Below are 21,573 nucleotides of genomic sequence, written 5' to 3' on the forward strand. Positions count from 1 at the left end.
GTATAATAGTAAGTGCTTCAGAAACCGCAATTAGTTTGTGTAACGTAGGAATGCAAGTAAAAAAGCTGAAATTTATCTCACAATCAAATTCTATCGAATTTCAAACTTGATACTTGCTAATTATTGACTCAGACCCAGTATAATTTACAGTGGAAACTCTGAAAACTATTTGTAGACAACGTTCGGCGAATCGTTTGCAGCTGTTTCGAATTCTTCGGGGTGCACCACGGTTCGAAAGTTCCGCGTCGCGGAATTTCACGTGTCGAATTAGGAGCGTCGTCGCGTTACTAAAACGGCGATCCCTTTGCTACCTCTGGGTGACGCATTCATAAGTAATGCCGTGAAGTTCGTCGTCTGTTCAAACGAAAATGCGATGACATCCTGACGCGTTGCGACGACGCGACGCCGAGTCGCACGACGAACTTTCCGAATGCATGTCGACGTTAATTAAATTTCTTTTGTACACCGGTTACGGTGCAGCAATTTCGCAGATGCAATTGTACGCAACTAGAAAAATTTCTGGAAGCTTTCTCAAAATGACAGCCTATTCATTGTTGGTTAATAAGACCAGACACTTTTTTATGAATTAACGTTGTTTTACTAAAGCATTTATTGATTGCGAGAGATTTACATTTTTGAAAAATATAATGTGACCGATCTAGTTTGCCATATAATTATCAAGACTATTACAATGTTTTGTTGATTTATGTTATCGTACTTTCAGACTGACTTTTTAATATCGCGGTAACATTTATGTAGACTTTACTTCTTTATTTACTTGTAAAAGTGCGACGTTTTTGGTCTTGTTTGCCAAATCGTAAAACCGTAAAGTAAACGCAGTTGGACAATCGATGAATGGCCAGCTTTATTCCGGTCGGGCGATCGAAACAAGAGGAACTGGTATTGCGGTTTGGTCGCGTGGTTGAATCGGTTAGAACACGAAAATCCGGAGAATCTTCCCAAGACTGGAAGCATTCTCCGAGAACCGATGACAATAAATTCGACGAAAAGGCGATCAGTACAACCGTCGAATTAAATGGGACACTGGATTAAACAGAACTCCGTAATTGTGGCACGTTACGGTGGTCAATGGATTCAGTGAAATCTCTGTGGACGACGTCCAGCTTGTTCGATCCAAGAGAACGACGGCTAGGGAATGGGTCATGAGAAGCTGGAGGTGGTCGCCAAATTAGCCATAAATTCATGTAAACTCGCAGTGGAATAGGTTCAGTTGATTATTTTTTATCGAAAATAATTCTACATTTTTAATGACTTAAATGAATTCTAATGTATGTACCAAAATACTCTTTAAACATCTGACTGAGTATATTAGAATCTCTGGAAGTGTTTTGAAAATCTAAGACACTGTACAACTTCGACTGAGAAATATCTAAAAAGAACTGTCTTTAGTTTGTCTTCAGAAGATTAATTAGATTAGAAAAGTAAAAAAATTTCAGTATAGTTTCACTAATAGTTTTAGACGATAATGCTATCTTAAATTCAAAGGAATCTCTATTTTCCTCGAATTAGATAGGATTACTGGTTGAACAACGTTTCGTAATTGCTAGAGATTAGAGTAGTGGCTGGATTTAACCAGATCTTTATCGAGCAACTTTACTGTATACGTTGTGCTTAGCTGGTAGCTACACGGTTACAGCAATTAGTCGGAAGAAAAAAACGGGATTAAGTTCAATAAAATTATTAGGACAAGAATATTAATTAAAATACGTAGTGAATTTCTGAGTTTACAAAATTTTCCTTACTTTTATCGGAAAGTCACTTTCGTCTATTTATCTATATTGAAAAGAAAGAAATCGGAGAGAGACAGGCTCGAATCAATCGAAAATCAATCCCTGACGCGCATTCGTGCATCCTTGAAACTTGGAACGGTGTCTCATATAAAGGCTGTCGAAAATATCGTCTGTCAATGGCCGAATAATCGATATTCAGGCAGCAGTCTTTCTTCGCAAGGCGTATCCTCGCCTTTAGAATAGCCTGTCAGTAACAGTTCTTATTGACAAATCGGCGTATTCATCAAATCTTGGCGTTGCACGAGAAAATTTCCATGAATGGCTAATTTAATACCGCAGGCGTCTGACCATAACGATCCGTGACTACTTGTCCCAGCACTCAAACTGCAATTTGATTTTCGTCTAACATTGGTTCATCGCCACTGATAATCGGACTGATCTCGATTACTATTAGAGAATCCTTGAAGCGAGAAACTTTCAAACATTCATTCTGTTGCTTTTGAGAAATTAATTTTTGACGTTTCGTGAATTATAAATTACGACTGCATTTACGTATATTACTAGTTACATTCATTTTTTTTCAATCCAATTACTTAGGTGTATTAACAATCTACGAGGTGGAATGCATATACTCTCGCTGTCGTGAAACTTCATTAAGGACATTTCATCAAAGCACGATCCACGCTACATAACTACATACTCTTGCCTTATTAAGTACAAGGGTGCATTAAGGAATAACGAGGTTGACGAAAAATAAAAACGTATTTAATGTTCATGTTACAAGCGTCTTACGTGTTTTTCAAAATATTACTGCTGCCTGTGTAAAACAAGACCATTGACCCAGCGAACAGAGTTTCATTCTAAACTTCTTTTTTCTTCAGAAATAAAATTTTTCGTAATTTTCATAATTCTCAATTTCTATAATGGTAAAATCTGCCTGATTTAGCTGAAGCGAAGAAAGATTTTCCTCGCGTTTTCCTTAGACCAACACATTTGTTTAAAAAGAATATGAAACTAGTAAAAAATAAATAAAGGAAATCGAGAAAGGGATTGATGAACTTCCGTCTCTCGTTTCGACATGGAAACATAACGGCGACCATACCGAAAAACGTCTTTGATCTCGCGGAAAATGCGAATTACCCGCGTACACTCCTGACAAAGCGTTCAATTTCTTCCCGGGGTACGGTTCCTACCGCAGGCCAAGAAATAAACAAAAAGCTCCCATCTAGATCTTTTCAGCTCATGAATATCACATCCGTGGGAATGGCCTCTGCACTCTTCAAACAGCTTCTACTCCATTTTCTAAACTGAATTATTTAAGCTCCTTCCCCTCCGTGGTTCTTCGCTCCGTCTCGCTCAGCGCGTGCTCACCCTTCCGTCCATTCCCGCTGCTATTTCTGACATTATCATTTTAAGTAGAGGTGCACCGTTGCATTCGCGCAGCCAGTCCGCCGGATGTACACTTGTCATTGCACTGTAAACGGACGTCCGGCCAACGAAGGCGGTTATAAAATTCAATCTCTGTACTGGTTGTCTGGTTAGTTTTCAACATTCCTTTCAAAACCACGTGGAGATAAAACTCTTTTTTTATTCCACATTCGTTAAGTGATGGTTGATAATTTTTTTATCTTGTTATGAAGATTCCATTCCTTCGTTATATCATCTCTTCAACTTTGAACTAATAATATTAAGAATATGTATTGTCTACTTAGTAATTCAACATAAATGATACAATACAATTTCGCAAAGAGGCACCGTAGAATTGATGAGATTCAGCTGTTGCGGGCAGATAGCTTTCCGAGGGAATCATCGGGCTCGCAGTCTCGTTAGACTCTTCTTCCCTTCAACTCTCCTCGCTTCATTTTTCCTTGAACTCTTTCTCACTTTCTATCTGACAGCGGATTATTTTCACTGACCTCGAACCGCTCGCGCTCCTAGCTTAGAATTCCTTAATGGTTTTCGAAGTTACCGCGATGAAATCTGATTGCGGCCGATAATGAGGTTTCCACGAATCAAGGATGTTACAGCGGCGCCGTTGAAAAATAAGAAACGCTGTGAGTGGTAACGGCAGGTTGTGAAAGCCGTCGATTTGTGTCGCAAAGACGTTCGAATTCAATATTTAAACTCGATAAGTTTCCACTATCCTTCGGAATACTTCATATTTCTTTCGGCCAAATATAATTTCGACCTTAACTAATAGCAATATACATAGATAAATAAGAGAAAAGTAGTCTTTATTTATTATAGACACGGTTACTCGACAATGAAAGTAAAATAAAAAATCAACGTTTTTAATTATATTTTATAATCTGATTTGTACATAGGATATCTATTTCAATTTTTCATACATTTTAATTACATGTTCAATTGATGTTTACATTACTTTTTCAGGGTATTCCAACTTTAATAATCGCTGTTTCTGGAATCGATGACGCAGCATCAGTAGCCATTCATGGGATTATAAAGAGCATTATGTTTTCACACGATGCACTCTGGTACCAAATCCTCCAGGGTCCTATTGCAATAGTCGGTGGCCTCGGATTTGGTATCCTGTGGGGATGGTTGGCGAAATACGTTCCAGAGAAGGGTGATGTGAGTACACTAATTACTTCTACTCAGTTGATTAGTATTATATAATATTTGTGTCTGACAAAATATTGATTCGTACGAATAGTACCGTTAATATTACTCTACATCTTAATCAAAATGTAGCATAGTGACAAATCCGCATGATCAATCATCACAGCATAAATTAGCAAAGATACTAAACACCGCAAAATTAAAATAAGTATATTTATATTTATAATTCATATTCGCATAAAATAATATTCCCCCATTCATTTATGAATGGTAGTGTACTTCGGTTTAAAAAAAAAAGAATAAAAGCGAAGAGAGAGTAGCAGTTTGCCTTTCCAGGTAATAGATCCAATTCGTAAATCCCCTAAAGTTTGACACTAGAGCGTTCGTTGGCTGACTGGTTTATCAGGTCAAATTGGCCACGTAGAGCTCCCGGAGTCCGATTATGGTAAGGAGATTCGGTGCCAAATCCACGAGAATATCTGGTGTCGTAACTACGAACCACCTAATAGGTCTCTTAATGCTGTTGTTCGCCGCGGTGTTAAACGCACTCGACGAACCGTGTGATTCCGATCAGCTCTGATTTAATAACGAAATAAAAGAGAGGAAAAGATAGAAAGATAGGATAGCGTGAGACGTCTATTTTATAAGATTTCGTGCCGCTGCAACAAGATTATACGGTTCGATTTGATGAAACCGGACGCCAAAAGCATCCTCTCTTCCACCCTTTTTCATCATACGAGTATTTCATCGTATAATATTTTTTTTTGCTATTGCCTTAAAAAATTCAATCGAAGCTTCGAGTGCGCACGACACCCGGTTCGACAGTTTTCGTTTCATTTAAATTTGTTTGTGCGCTTCTTGAAAAAGTTGTAGAAGAAATTGGTAACGCTCTCGTCCTCTTTTTGTACATATTTTTTGCTATCAATGGTACAGCGAGGTAGTTTATTTTAAAAAACAAGCTGAAGTGTATGCTCAACGTCAATCTTTATGAAATAATATTTGCTAGAGAAATGTATTTCACTCGGTACATGTACATGTATACATCCTGGAGCAATCATCGTGGCGAATTTTTTAAGCACTTTTATACAGTGAAGTTTTTTTTACTTTTTGTTATACATCACAGAATAAATGAATCTCTCTAACACCTAAACAAAAAATTAATTCGTTACATCCAATATTATAAAAGTTGTTCAACTTTGAAATGTGTACCAATATTTATTGTGCTCATTGTGTGTACACGATGTAATTACTTTACAAAGATCAATCTGTTTCGCAAGTAATTGATTAATTTCTTCTTACATTTTAATCATCTTGATGTATAAAGGAGAACATAAATATTTTTTCTGAGATTATAAAGAGCACCAGAGGTTTTCTTACTCGATGAATTAGCATATTGAAAATCAGTTGAAAATCTGCGCTCGCTTTCTCTCACCATTGCGCTTCCGGAATTCATCATTGGACGAATTACGGGAAGCATTCGCGATGATTCACGATATCGCATCGCTTGACCCGGGACCCGCGCAATAAGAGATAACGCTTTGGCACACGGCCCGGCCGACTCGATTCCGCTCTTTAACGCCGCGGCCACGCTCGAAACAAGCCTCGCGATCGATCTCTTGATACGATACGACTGGCAATAGCCCGTTGCGAGCTGGTTGCGCGGAAACGGGATCAACGAGCCCGCCTTTTTTTTAATCCTCCGAACGAAAGCGGGTCTAGAGACGAGACTCGAGGGAAGTTGGCCCGATTCTTTCTTCACTGTACCCTTTGATCTCATGGTTTTGACAGTTTTTAAAGCGGATGATGACGACGCGACTTGACGCGATCATTGCGAACGCGATTCAAGTGCCCTTCTTCCTTTGCCCGTTCTATTGTTAGCTCTGGTTCGTTGACGCGGGAATTAAATTGTAATTAACTAAGCACGATTTTCAACGTAGTCAACCAAAATTAATTACCCCCAATTCTATTGCATATTATTACATGTCAAGTATTTTTCTGAGCACGTATGGTTTTTTTAGGTTGATAATTTTGTAGTCTTACACAGGAAATCCGTTTACATAAAAAATCTGTATCGATTCACTTATACGAGTTACGTTATCATACGAATAAATCGATCACGGTCAATCGTTCGACCGTCAGCCACGTAGAAAAGAAGCCGATCGCGACGCTATTCTTTGCCCTACGGTACCATTTTTCATCGGATATGTGAATATCTGCGCGGCCGTTGGCAGCTCCCAGCAGACCAGTCGCGCGTATATCGCGAGATACCGAGTACCACCGAGAAGGAGCTGACAAAATTTATTATTCGCCTCGTGTTTCGATGTAATTTACGCTCGTGTGGACACGCGACCCAACGCAAATTGTACCTACGTTATCCGTCTTTGCGCGACCAGATTATCAATTTCGAAACGGTACCGGACTGATTACACGGCTGACGCCCAGTAATTATTCCTGTTATAGCCAACCCTAATTCCATTCTGTCGGTTCATCCAATTGTTAGGTGCATTTGATAACTTAGAAACAAGGCAGAGCGAAAAGTTTTAAAGACTGTATATGTAAAGAAAATAACTGCTCTCTTTACATTAAAAAGAATATTAGTCTGTTAGATGGCATATATAGCAAGAGCTATAGCTATCTAACGACAGCAGTAATCGAGATTCAAAACGAAACGATTCTACGAGCGGTCCAGAAAACTTTGATGAATTTTACTAAGAGGAAAGTCAGGTGCGATCGATTTTTGTAAGAAATCATTGATATTCACCTCCTGTCCTGGCAAATATGCTTCGCGAATTCAAGAAAGCAGCCAAGGTGCAGGGGGGGTAAAAGAAATGGGTCGGGGCACTAGGTCGATCGCTGGAAGAAAGAGTTTCAACGATGTTACTTCTCTGGAAATACAAGAGAAGCTGAGGAATCATTTCTCCTCATCTTTTTCTTTGACTCCTGCACCGAAGAAAATCGATCTGTATACATATAAGTATACATTGTATATAACACATCTCTTTCTCATTATCTCGTCACACTTTTATTTATTAATTCGTCGAGGAAAGTAGTTTTTATCACGTTTAAATATTTTGTGTAAAAAAATTCTATCGATCATAGAATTAACGATCAGATTTTTATATGACATATTGCTAGACACAGTTTTTGAAAAGACAAAAAATAAATAACTAAAACAAATTTTCAAAAAGCAAGGGTAGGTACCTATGAAAAAAGATTTCAATGTTGTGAAAAACTCTAACATACGGTGCATTCGAGGGTAGTTTTTTTTAGTTATGAACTATTTCCTTAGAAAGAGTCATTTGAAAAATTACTTCATTATCTCGTGACTATTTCTAATGAAATATCTTCATAAAGTTAACAGGGTCAAAGCGAAACTGTTTCACGAACTTTATATGTATATTAAAATAAAAATCTAGCAATATTTTCAAATATGAGATACGCCGAAATTTATATATATAAAATATCAACGTGGACGAAAGATTGGCTTTCAACAAGGGACACATTAGCGAAATCGTAGTGAACGGCAATTATCGTACCGTAAACCCAAGTGGGTGCTAGAACGCAGACAGGCGTGCGCAAGGATTTATGGGTCAGTTTCTCAGGATTAGGAACCTGTGTAACATCCTCCGTATAATACACTTGCATACTGCGTATAACCGTTTTGCGATCATACATCAAGTCCGGGTTGCTCACTTTAACAGTAACCATGATTTAACTTAAGGATAAGATTCTTTTAACATTCTAATTTCTGGTGAATACCATGAAATTAAAATTGATTGGTTATATATTCAAAAACGGCACAATACCTTTTTTTCACACATATTTAAGGAAAAAAGGTTTGTTTTAACGTATAAATATATGGAAGCCGTAGAAATCTCTTACGTATAATGATTAAGATTCTGGAAAATTTATTTTATTTACAGTCAACTGACCTAAGAGTTTTAAAGAACCTTAAACTTGGATAACTGTCCATTTTACTCTTCATGAATGGACTCTAGAAATGAATCAATTCTTTCCTTGGTATGAACCGAGTTGATTATTTGCGTTTAATTTCATTGTATTGAAATGGTGTATTTTACTTGTACCTTGCAAAACTTATGCGGTAACGTGAATTTCACTTACTCGCAATTGTGAAGAGGTCAGAGAACGCGTTACTATGATTCGTTGTAAGACAATAAATACGTACATGGGTACGAGTAGATGCGGCCACCTCCATAAATTTCATCGGTAACAGCGGACGAATTGTCTGGCAAGAAACGTGATTTCCATCGGAGTTTCGTGCCAAAGGGAAGAAAAAGAGGGGAGGGAGTGGCGTGGGAAAAGTGAGAAACGGGCCAGTAGGTCGATCAGCGGGAGAATTGCACGATCGTCTCTATTCAAGTGCGTTTTCGCAAGCGAGAATAATTACCGCGCAGTAAAGTTGAAATCGTTCTGATGTTCTTCCGATATTCGTATATATGACTGTTTACGACGGGGCCGGAAATCGAAATTTATCGTGGGCAAACTGCGTCAACGTCCGAGCCGAAAATATTACACTCGAAGAGTTATTTTCATAGTTGACTGAAGAGTGCAGTAAATTAGAATTTCGCGAAATTTCACAAGTTTGGAGAACGAAATTAATATCACAACTGTTGCAGCAAAAATTCACAAACTTACAAAAGACCTTTGAAGTTCGATGGTTACACTGCAGATTTTATGCATTTATTAAAAAAACTGTATTTGCAAAAGATATAAAAATTGCTTGCCATGAGTAAAATTATTAAAATAATTACACATATCGCCACGTATAAATGATAAAACAAATGTTTGCCTAAAACATGTTTTTTAAACCGATACCATAGACGTATTATTTTATATAAAAAAAAATCGCAATTTATCGATGAATCTGAAATTGAAACTGATAATCTTAAACAAAATATAAAAAATATAAAACACGTTGCGTTAATGAAAATCAAATCCCCGATGGGTATAAAATTACATGAGGTGGGTTCGTTTTAATTGCCCGGAAGCGAACAGACTGCCATGACAAAAGTCTGGTTCACGAATTCAGTGTGTGGTGATGCGGCAGCATATACGCCACAGCGTGAAATGTATCCCCAAGGGTGAAAGGGTGGAACAGTTATCTCGTCGCAGCGGCAAGATTCCCTGTACGTGTTCGGTGTGCCGTATATGCACCCGGCGCAGCGCGATGTTTGGTCGAATTTCAAGCAGCAAGTGTAAATCTTTCGGTGAGATGCGTACCTACGAGAAGTGTCGGGGCTCGATCCACCGGAAATGACGGTGAAATGGATCGACCCGATGCGACGGTGTGTATCGACGCGACGCGACGCGGCGAAACGCTGCGCGAGATTTTTATGGGACACCAACGTGCGATGCTCGACCGGGTTCGGGTTCGATCGAAACTCTAGAATCTAGATTCTACCTGAAGGCATCCTTCGATCGCGCGGGTGTACGTACGTTGTTTGATATACATAACTGTTTGCCGATTCCAATCGTAAAACGCCGTTTGGCTGATTGTTATTCTACGTCGTAGAGAAACGATTTAACACATTGCCGATCAATTCGTGTTCGTTTCTGTGTTCGGTAAAACGTTTTACCGAAGTTTAGGGTAGTATGCTCGAAGGAGGGAGAATGATGTATGGGTACTCTTTTGAAATGACCATGAAACGTGACGTTAAAGTGTGTTTGTAGTTTTGTAATAATAATAAATTTATGAAATCATATTTGACATATAATAAAGCAATACACGATATGAAAGACAGAACTACGTCTATCTCTCATGACGGTTGGACACGAACTGCCATCCCCAAGATTCGACACTAGAAAAATCCCAAAATTAGGGACACTAACTAACATAGTGCATTAGGTCCTTTTGTGCCAACAGAATCCAAATTAGAATCTTAATAAATTGAGAAAATTAGAATTTGTCCAGTCTCAACACTGGGCTCCGGTAAATATTTCGTTCACCTTGTTTCAAGAAGAATACGAAGTTGAATGGGAACGAAAAATCTACAGAACGTAAATTCGTTTTATTCGTAGGGGATGAGAAGCTGTTTGCGAGAATGAAATTTTATATAACACGACGCGACATCATTCCTTTCCCTCTCTCAAATATATTTTGTAAATACGATGTTACTGAAGCAGCACTGTTGCGAAATAAAACATTTTATTCAATTTTGTATTTCACCGACGTAGTATCAATAAACAACGAAATTACGAAAAAGAAGAGACCTCGTAGATCCAGACTGCGTCTCATCCCTCAATTTAATATTACAATTTACGCTTGCAACCATTGATAACTCGCTTGCCTGCGACCCCGAAGAATTTCATTCATCCACTCTCTTCGCACGTCGATCTTTTAATTCTGTTTTAAGTCGCTGAGACCGGAATTCACTTCGCCAGATTCCAATCTCGTATCCTGTCGGTTACACGTGGCACTGACGCCATAACTTTCATAAAATTTGTCATCGACATTATTGATACCAGAATTCAGCGACAAACGTTACTTTAATACGGCCGCGATATCTGAGCGCAATAAATATTCTCGCGCCGAACCATGCCCATTTAAGGTTCAAACTACTGTTCGCACGTCGCATTGTCTCAACGGCTTAAACATCGATTTTTAAACGGCTAGATTCTGATTCTAAATTTCAATGATTTTGAAATAAGCAAATTTAATCAGCTACCTTTTCATTTCGTTTTGAACGGAGGTATGTATTATAGTACAAATAGTAAAATGCGATGAATGAATTTTGATGAATTTGTCGAAATCGTTAACACCATGTACGAAACATGAATTAGAGGTAAAATCGCGTGGTGGGTATAATTGTGTAGCAAGGACAACTTTCGTACACTTATTTAGAAAATGGATACGATGAATTTGGGAATATATCTTACGTTAAGATTTCACACTACGGCGATAATTATGTAGCAATCTACTGTGTGGGATTTCAAACATTTTTCCTATTGCAATTAGTAAGCGTAATTGTCTATGCATATATTCTTCAATATCATTCACGAAAATATTCAACAAAATTATATTGGTGACGCACATTAAATTCTGATAGCAATGGTCAAACTTATATTTGTTTGTACTCCAAGTAATGTTTTTGACAGTGAAGTTTATCGAATTTCTTCATGATCTCTTAAGTAAAAAATTTACATCTTTAAATTCTAGTTGTAGAGATATTTCGTAAACGAATGAATTCGTTGTTGTCATTGAGCTATATAAAATATTTATATAGAATATTAATTTAATTAATAAATATTAAATTATTATATAAAATATTTATATAGCTCAATGGTTGCTACATATTCTACTCCATTTAAAAAGACATTGATTAATAAATGGCGATCAATAATCACGTTCACATTTTATTTACCAATCATACATATGTATATTCATGCACACGTAAATTCGATTCTCCATGCAATATGGAACGTTAGTGATATTGTCTATTCAGCGTTATAAATTCCTTCTATTACTCGATCGGTGCGTTCTCAGCGTTATATTTGTTTGTATACAACCTTCGATTTGCCATTTCGTTTGCATTTCATGAGCTTATTGGTTAGTATTTTTGATCGATTACTCATCGATCAAAGATATCATCAATCAATCAAGTATTACCATACAAAAATCCTTACCAATTCTTTCTTTAATTATTTCCTGCTTCTTATGGAGAAAGAAGCAAATAATGTTTTATTTTAAACACTATTAATTATCTGTTTGGTACTTTTAAGTGGATTTAATTTCATGATTTTTTAAATCAGTCAACGATTCCGGTTACTTACTCCGCCAATCGCGCAAACCAATTAAAAAATTGGCCGGAAACTGGAAAGAAACCTAACTCGGGGGAACTTTTAATCGTTATCTAGAGTTATTAACCGAGTAAACGACTGAAGGGCTGAACAAAACTTTCGGAACTTTTTCTTGATATCGACGATGGATTCGAGTAGAACCAATAGACACTGTAACCGAAGTACAATAACTATTATTTGTGTATCGATTAATCAGAAAGTTTATTGTTGTTCTTTGGCATTTTTGTCCGGCTGCATACTATCGTTAGTAAAAAAATAAGGACACAGACGGAGATTTAATATACACTGTCTTGACATGGTCAGAACAAATCTGGTAGTATTATATACGGCGCGTAGCTTCTGCTCCTATAAATCGGAAACAGTTTACGTAAGCGATCAGGTATGCCATTCATACTTCATGTGCTCGGGTAAAGGTTTAGAACCTTAAGGGGCCACTCCTTGCAAAGCTCTCATCAGGACGATCCGCTAGTAGCTGCTTAAACCTGAGCAAACTTTGATCTTTGATTAAATTTGTACGTATTCCACAACCGAATGGTTCTAAGGATTAAGCAAACATTTGCCAGGGCACGTAATTATATTTGCTCCAGCGGCCAGCGCGTTGCAATTAACATCATAATATGTTTCATCAAAAACTATCGACGTGCACTTGAATTTTAAGACAGCCTCGATATCTCTGATATCAGTAGAGAATAAAAACAAAATTCTAATCCTCTTATTCGTACTTTAATGATAAAACGTTAAAGTACGTCAGCAGTTATTTAGCCTAATAGTTCGCTGAACGATTGTTGCACGATATCATAATGGGATACCGGACTTCAACCGATATAAATATAATGCCATTCTTGTTGGAGCAATTAATTAGTTGATTAGTTGCGAATGGTCATTTGTTGTTGTGCTAAGGGTCGCTTTGTTAATCATTTCGAGCACACGGCTCGCTTGCTGCTAAAGCCACAAACAGGAAATACAATGCATGGATCTATTTGCAATTTGATGATAGAGAGATTTGCTCTTTCTATTTAACGTTGGCTGTACTGTTTCAACCTGTTATATTATAATTATACAATTTGTATTTAGCCTTTCTGCTAATTTCTGATATGTATGAGTTATCATCGAATTATTTATTTTTGTGCAAAATAGAATATTCCTAATTTAGTTGTGAAACTGAAGTACTCATAACTAGAAATTTCTTTACCCTTGTAAATTTTTTACCATACATTTTACATTTCTAAACGATTACAATATTATTCATATGATTAATCTTTTCACATCAAATAAAATTTTTATCCGATTGCTCAGTAGATTCGATTGCTCGAACAACATGCTAGCTAGAGGGAATATATCTTACGTTAAGATTTCACACTACGGCGATAATTATGTAGCAATCTACTGTGTGGGATTTCAAACATTTTTCCTATTGCAATTAGTAAGCGTAATTGTCTATGCATATATTCTTCAATATCATTCACGAAAATATTCAACAAAATTATATTGGTGACGCACATTAAATTCTGATAGCAATGGTCAAACTTATATTTGTTTGTACTCCAAGTAATGTTTTTGACAGTGAAGTTTATCGAATTTCTTCATGATCTCTTAAGTAAAAAATTTACATCTTTAAATTCTAGTTGTAGAGATATTTCGTAAACGAATGAATTCGTTGTTGTCATTGAGCTATATAAAATATTTATATAGAATATTAATTTAATTAATAAATATTAAATTATTATATAAAATATTTATATAGCTCAATGGTTGCTACATATTCTACTCCATTTAAAAAGACATTGATTAATAAATGGCGATCAATAATCACGTTCACATTTTATTTACCAATCATACATATGTATATTCATGCACACGTAAATTCGATTCTCCATGCAATATGGAACGTTAGTGATATTGTCTATTCAGCGTTATAAATTCCTTCTATTACTCGATCGGTGCGTTCTCAGCGTTATATTTGTTTGTATACAACCTTCGATTTGCCATTTCGTTTGCATTTCATGAGCTTATTGGTTAGTATTTTTGATCGATTACTCATCGATCAAAGATATCATCAATCAATCAAGTATTACCATACAAAAATCCTTACCAATTCTTTCTTTAATTATTTCCTGCTTCTTATGGAGAAAGAAGCAAATAATGTTTTATTTTAAACACTATTAATTATCTGTTTGGTACTTTTAAGTGGATTTAATTTCATGATTTTTTAAATCAGTCAACGATTCCGGTTACTTACTCCGCCAATCGCGCAAACCAATTAAAAAATTGGCCGGAAACTGGAAAGAAACCTAACTCGGGGGAACTTTTAATCGTTATCTAGAGTTATTAACCGAGTAAACGACTGAAGGGCTGAACAAAACTTTCGGAACTTTTTCTTGATATCGACGATGGATTCGAGTAGAACCAATAGACACTGTAACCGAAGTACAATAACTATTATTTGTGTATCGATTAATCAGAAAGTTTATTGTTGTTCTTTGGCATTTTTGTCCGGCTGCATACTATCGTTAGTAAAAAAATAAGGACACAGACGGAGATTTAATATACACTGTCTTGACATGGTCAGAACAAATCTGGTAGTATTATATACGGCGCGTAGCTTCTGCTCCTATAAATCGGAAACAGTTTACGTAAGCGATCAGGTATGCCATTCATACTTCATGTGCTCGGGTAAAGGTTTAGAACCTTAAGGGGCCACTCCTTGCAAAGCTCTCATCAGGACGATCCGCTAGTAGCTGCTTAAACCTGAGCAAACTTTGATCTTTGATTAAATTTGTACGTATTCCACAACCGAATGGTTCTAAGGATTAAGCAAACATTTGCCAGGGCACGTAATTATATTTGCTCCAGCGGCCAGCGCGTTGCAATTAACATCATAATATGTTTCATCAAAAACTATCGACGTGCACTTGAATTTTAAGACAGCCTCGATATCTCTGATATCAGTAGAGAATAAAAACAAAATTCTAATCCTCTTATTCGTACTTTAATGATAAAACGTTAAAGTACGTCAGCAGTTATTTAGCCTAATAGTTCGCTGAACGATTGTTGCACGATATCATAATGGGATACCGGACTTCAACCGATATAAATATAATGCCATTCTTGTTGGAGCAATTAATTAGTTGATTAGTTGCGAATGGTCATTTGTTGTTGTGCTAAGGGTCGCTTTGTTAATCATTTCGAGCACACGGCTCGCTTGCTGCTAAAGCCACAAACAGGAAATACAATGCATGGATCTATTTGCAATTTGATGATAGAGAGATTTGCTCTTTCTATTTAACGTTGGCTGTACTGTTTCAACCTGTTATATTATAATTATACAATTTGTATTTAGCCTTTCTGCTAATTTCTGATATGTATGAGTTATCATCGAATTATTTATTTTTGTGCAAAATAGAATATTCCTAATTTAGTTGTGAAACTGAAGTACTCATAACTAGAAATTTCTTTACCCTTGTAAATTTTTTACCATACATTTTACATTTCTAAACGATTACAATATTATTCATATGATTAATCTTTTCACATCAAATAAAATTTTTATCCGATTGCTCAGTAGATTCGATTGCTCGAACAACATGCTAGCTAGGGTAATCACGTAACTTTTCTAACTTTTCTCAGTAAAGTTTTCACATGTTTTGTTCTCTTTTGCCAATGACCGTAGCAAAAACATGCAAAATATGGGTTTACGAGAATCGACTTTTCGTTCATAAGAACTATGTATGACCTACATACATATGCATGTGACCTATATACATGTGAACCATATACGTAAGATTTCCAAATCATCAGATTTCTTTTTGGAAGGAAAATTAAATCGAGACCGCTCTGATACTCGTATTACTTACCATAATTTTGGCCAATTTAATGGACAACATTGATCTTCTATCTTCAGAAAATTATTCCTAATCAATGCATTTTCCGATAGGATGTATGGTAGTAAAAATATTTGTTTAATTTACAAACGTGTTGTCAGATACATGCACACGAGATATTGATTACGGAAAGATTTGAAATTCAACTGAAGCCGGAGAGGCCCAGTCAGGCGACGCAGTTAGCGGCGTCTATCGATTTGCGCGAATTAAATGTTTGTGTACGGATTCGGTCGGAAAGCCGGCCAGCACTTGCTTGCCGCATCGCCACCTGCATTGCCTCTCTCGTACTCTCTCTTCCACGCGCCCTCCTACCTCTGTAACGCCAGTGCAACCAAACCTTCAGCCACCCTCTCTTCCTCGTCCTCCGACCCTCCGTTCCCGTACAGTTCACTTCGTGAATCGCGTTCTTCCCCGAACACTGACTCGAAAAATCGAATTGTCCAATCGACAAATCGTCGAAGACTTCTGAGGTAGATATAAAAATAAGTTGGCTTTGGTTCGTAGAGATTCGAAATAAAGTATTCGATTAAAAAATAATCATGTGAAAATTTCATTGAATCATTTCTAAAATGAAGTTTCGTTGCAGACAGAGAATGATATAGTAACTATAAGTAATATTTGTATCATGGGTCAATGTTTAATTTGTACATTTGCGATTAATTGAATGACGTGTCGTTTCAAAGGAGTAATCAAATAGATTTTCATAGGATTACATGCAATCTACAGAAACTATCGAAATCTGGATTACTAATACTATCACGGTATTATTAAGTCCTTCATCTCCCTTAACCAGATTATATTAATACCAAAAGTTATTTTGAACTAATCAGTATTATACTCGATTATAGTAAGCACGAAACGCTACCTCGCGAATCACAGAGCTGTACGCAAATGTGATTACGGTAGCATCTACCGAACAATTTAGTAGCCACTAAAAATATATTCACCGTATTATTATACATATAGTACCGTTTAATTCAGAATTTTGAACAGGAATACCATCTGCTTCTAATATTTAATTTACGAGAATAGTATAGCTTATAAATCGAAGAAATATTTCCTGTTTAAACAACACTATCGCGAGGCTTTGATCGGAGCACAAAAAACACGTTATCTTGTATTGATAAAAGTTGTATCAACCGTGATATTGATAGAAAAATTCGATTTCGCCCGTCGAGTCATCGCAAACTAAATTTAGCCGTATTTTCGAGGACGTTTATCATATTTGTCCGGGGATACACTCTCGCGTCATGATGGATTCCTATCCTTCCTTTACGTTTGGCTGCATCTTCGCTTTTCGTTTTACAAGATATCGAAAACTATCTCGATTGATTCGACCAAAGAGAAATAAAGCGACCTGGCGTCGTATCGCATCGCGACGCTGTTCCCTCTTCCATCTTCGCTGTACGCTTCAAAAGGCAAAGGTTTTAGTCTGGAAATATCATTTACGTCCTCCACGATGACGTCTTCTAAACAGACTTTTCATTTACAAGAACACAGAAATTCTATTATGTATATTCGGCGAGACGTCTCAACGAGAGTCTGGCATAAGTATCTAATTCAATTCATAGGAATCTAATTTAGAGCATGGTTTCGATATTCTTCGTACGTTAAATGCACGTTACTAGAATTAAAAGACTCCATATAGATAAACGTTTAGGGAGCTGAAATACTATATAAAGACGTGCTGCTATATGCCACGTGTGCATTTACCACAATTTTATTAATAGCATTGAGGCGGAACGTGAATATCGACGCGACTTGGGATTCCGAATCCTACAGACTGTTTTCGTTCCATAGTCTCAATCATCAAAGAGTGGAAACTGGAGCGAAAAGATTCATTGAAGAGTATAGCACCGATATTTTTTCCTATTGTATTTTTATATGTTTAAAATGTGTTCATTTTTAACATAGAAAATAATAAATACCTAATTTACTGTTGAAAACTTTGGTTTCAAAATTATTATCTTACTACGTTCTACGCGTTGCGTACTAAAATTTCTCATCAATGCATAGAAAATGGCATTCTGTTTATGGCTGCCATGCACAAGGATTAGAAAAATGCATCGTTTCTTCTCAAGATTAGAAGTAGCGCGGAACGCGGGAGTTAAAATGAGAAACGACACTCGGCGAAATCCTTGTCATAAATCGAGATCATTCGAAATGCTGATATATGTATCGTTTCTTCGACGCGTTACAACTTCTTCGCGTTTCCGTTCACGACATCTGCAGTACAGGCCAACAGGATTAACGAGAAACGGAAATCCGGTTGGTATAAGGAAATACCTCCGCGGTATTTTCCCCGTGTTTCCGTTGCTCGTTTCTCTCGAGTGTCCAATCGCTTTGTAATCCGGTAATTGATTATCCCTGGCTTGGCTCGATTGTAGGATTCCTCGAAAAGTTCAGCCACTTCAGGATGGGCCAACCTGATCAAGATGGATATCGCTCAAGTGTACTCTTTCGAATATTCGCTAGCCAGCACCAATCTTTTCTTGTGCGCCCCAACTTAGACATTGCTGCCCAGAAAAGATCGCCCTGCCAAGTTACAAGCCTTCATCTCATACAAATCACATTTAGATTCTTCCGTATCGTCGTTAAGCGAGCATATAGCAATATTCACAATATAACTATTCGCAACTGTACAATTAATTGAGAATTTTGGAAATAGGTATCCAAGCACGCAGTGTATTGTAATTAGACTACAAGTATTACGCATTTACAGAAAACTTGTGCATGCAAAAGATATAAAGAATGTTTGCCATATAAAAAGAAGTGAATGCGCATTTCAATATTTAAATCAAAAAAATGTTTACCTACAAAAGAATATTTTCAACTGATACCATAAACGTTTTATTTTGTATTAAGATCTGCAGTCTAATTACAATCTATTAATTCCTTTTCCAGTAATTCCTATTACTTCTCTACATAACAGTTGATTTTATAGTCCGGCAGCGTATGAAGCGATTCGTTGAGATAAAAAGCTACTGATTACAAAACGTAAGCCCTTTTACGTGCACTCGATTCGACGGAAAAAATTTAGATCCCAGCAATATAAATATCAATCCTTACGTCTCCTGCGTGGAGAACCAATACATTCTGTCGGTACTCGTGAAACGAAACTGGAAAGAGAGAGAGAAAAAACGCGGAAGAATCATATGTATGGGTGCAGGAACGTAACGGAATAAAAAAGCGTTGCGATAGCTCGTAGATATTGGAATCGAATCCTTCTGACTGTGTTCCTTACTGAAGATCGATTACGAATAGATAAAAAAAGAGAATCATGATCGACGTGACGGCTACGTATCATAAAACTCATCCACGCTATAGTGATGGGAACGAGACGGCTTCGAGATATTCTTGATTCTTGGCGCTTTTCAATACCTTCTGTTCATGATACGCTATTTGTGTACACATGTACACCCAACTCATTGTATTTTGGCCATCATAGGTATACATAACTCGCCGTAGATCGCTAACGGCGATGCATACTTATATTGTACTCGTAAATGTACAAACTATCAACACAACATAAAATTTCAACTAAAGACTACAAATTTTAGCTGTCTGATAATTTTAACATACACATACGATTTTTCATATATTCATTCGTACGAAATACGATCAAGAAAACAAAAACGCTATTTCTCTGTAGAGAAACATATTACAGCAAATAAAGATACTCGATACACGGCAGCTTAGAATTAAAGTTGGAGTTGGAGCCTTCTCACATCATCTGGATTTCGTCGTCCAGCTAAAAACACATATACGTGCCGATCGGAATAATGCTAATTTTTTACGACATAAGATTGGTCAAATATACAATCTACAGTTATATCAACTCAAACAATCGTAACAGAAGAAAGTGCCGCGAAAAACGAGCATTATGTACACTCGTCGGCATACAGCCGACATGTATTTCTAACTGGATGTTGAAAATCGGACGAAATTTGGATAATGTGAGAAGATTCTTACAGGAATGAATTTTCAGAGGGAAGGAAGATCGCGAACGTTAGAAATCTAATATTTCTACTGTCCGCTGTTCTGTTGTTATGAAATTTTCGTGCTCACACAAATCATAAGGACGCGTGCACGTAAACCGCACGTGTTCGTAGCGCTCAGTTGCGGTGCGGTTACAACGTGATCCTGCGGCCTCTCTTAAACGCGTCGCGATATTGCCATAAGTCGCTGAATATTGCGTTCCTAGGGCTACGTGCACACGCGTGACTGAGTAAACGCGTTCCCCCTTAGTTTTCAATGAATGCGTGTCCCTTCTCACGTGACTACTAAAATATTGCCTCGGGTTCACAATTTTTAGAACCGGGCAAGGAGCGGAAAATGATTCTGGGGGATAATACGCATCAGGTCCTGTAACCATTTATAAACTGAATGTTAAAACATGTGTTACATAAGTACACAATAAAAGATATTCTATTCTTGAATAATCTTTCGTAACTAGCAAACAAGAGTTGACCGTAGTAAAAGATCAGATGGAAGGAAAAATGAATACAAATCAAACCAATTTCGTTCTTTACGGAAAAAAGAAAACATTAAACCCGTCGAACACCGCAAGCGAGGAAATAGCCTGAAACTTTATGAGCATCGTCGGACCCAGGGGTAGGCAAATCTGAAGCGTTATTGAATTAAACTTGAAACGGAAGTGGGTCTTCGATCAGCTCGAGGGATCGCGAGAAAAAAGCGAATAAAAGACGAGGACTAGGGGATGGATGACGTCTTATTCCGTGGAGTTTTACAAAGTGTGGCTTACGTTAACGATTCGCTCGTTAAAAGCAAACGGATTTATCGTTGCCCGATAAAATTGCCCGGAGATGAAGCGAGACCGTAAACTAAAAATATAAAACACTAGGGGCGAGAAGGAGAGGGTGCGAAGGGTGGGATGAAGTACTTTGGAGGAGGTCAAGGTGAATAATTTAATTGTCGACACAAATGAGATTACGCCTCGTTCTATTTGCTGAAATTAATTAATTTAAAATATTTGCAAAATTAATTAATTTTCTTATGACATGATCGTGTAAAATTAAAAAGTACAAGAATTGGCGAAGCTATCTACACGTAATTTATATTTATCATAGATAACATAAATATAGAACGATGATTGAACTGTGAAAAGAAAGAGAGCTAAGATGAAATAGACCAGTCGTCGAAGTGAAATAGTTATTATTAATTATCGCCTCGAGTCGTTGGATTATTCTTCTGCTTATTCTTGATCTTCTATTTTCTTAAATTAACGAAACGTACCCGTCGGAATAAAAGACAGATGTAATCACAAACTCCAAAATAAGAATCATGGTCAGAATTAAAATCGAAACCATAATCATAATAAAGAATTCGAAATTTGCTACCCCTTACTTTATGGATATCCGTGAATGATTATTCGAGTGATTTTAAAGGAGGTGACGACTGACTCATTTAGTCAAGGATCGTAAAATAAAAATGCCAAGGTTCGCTTTCATTCATTTATTACTCAGAATTTAGCCGACATACATTAAGGATGTATTTATAGTCAATACCAAAAATTTATGTAT

At 36.9% G+C, this 21,573-nt stretch overlaps 1 protein-coding gene across 3 annotated transcripts in view; it reads left to right on the forward strand.

Annotated features, from left to right (window-relative positions):
- LOC108630648 (neuroligin-1) overlaps positions 1–21,573 on the forward strand; it is a 141,434-nt gene that overhangs the window by 110,454 nt on the left and 9,407 nt on the right. For all 3 annotated transcript variants that reach the window (XM_026818475.1, XM_026818481.1, XM_026818469.1), the window contains one exon: positions 4,143–4,343. In XM_026818475.1, coding sequence (XP_026674276.1) covers positions 4,143–4,343 — 201 coding nt within the window. The remainder of the gene's footprint in view (positions 1–4,142; positions 4,344–21,573) is intronic.

Source organism: Ceratina calcarata, unplaced genomic scaffold (assembly GCF_001652005.2).
Source record: "Ceratina calcarata isolate Rehan_Ccalc_2016 unplaced genomic scaffold, ASM165200v1 scaffold143, whole genome shotgun sequence".
In the NCBI taxonomy this organism is placed as follows: Eukaryota; Metazoa; Arthropoda; class Insecta; order Hymenoptera; family Apidae; genus Ceratina; species Ceratina calcarata.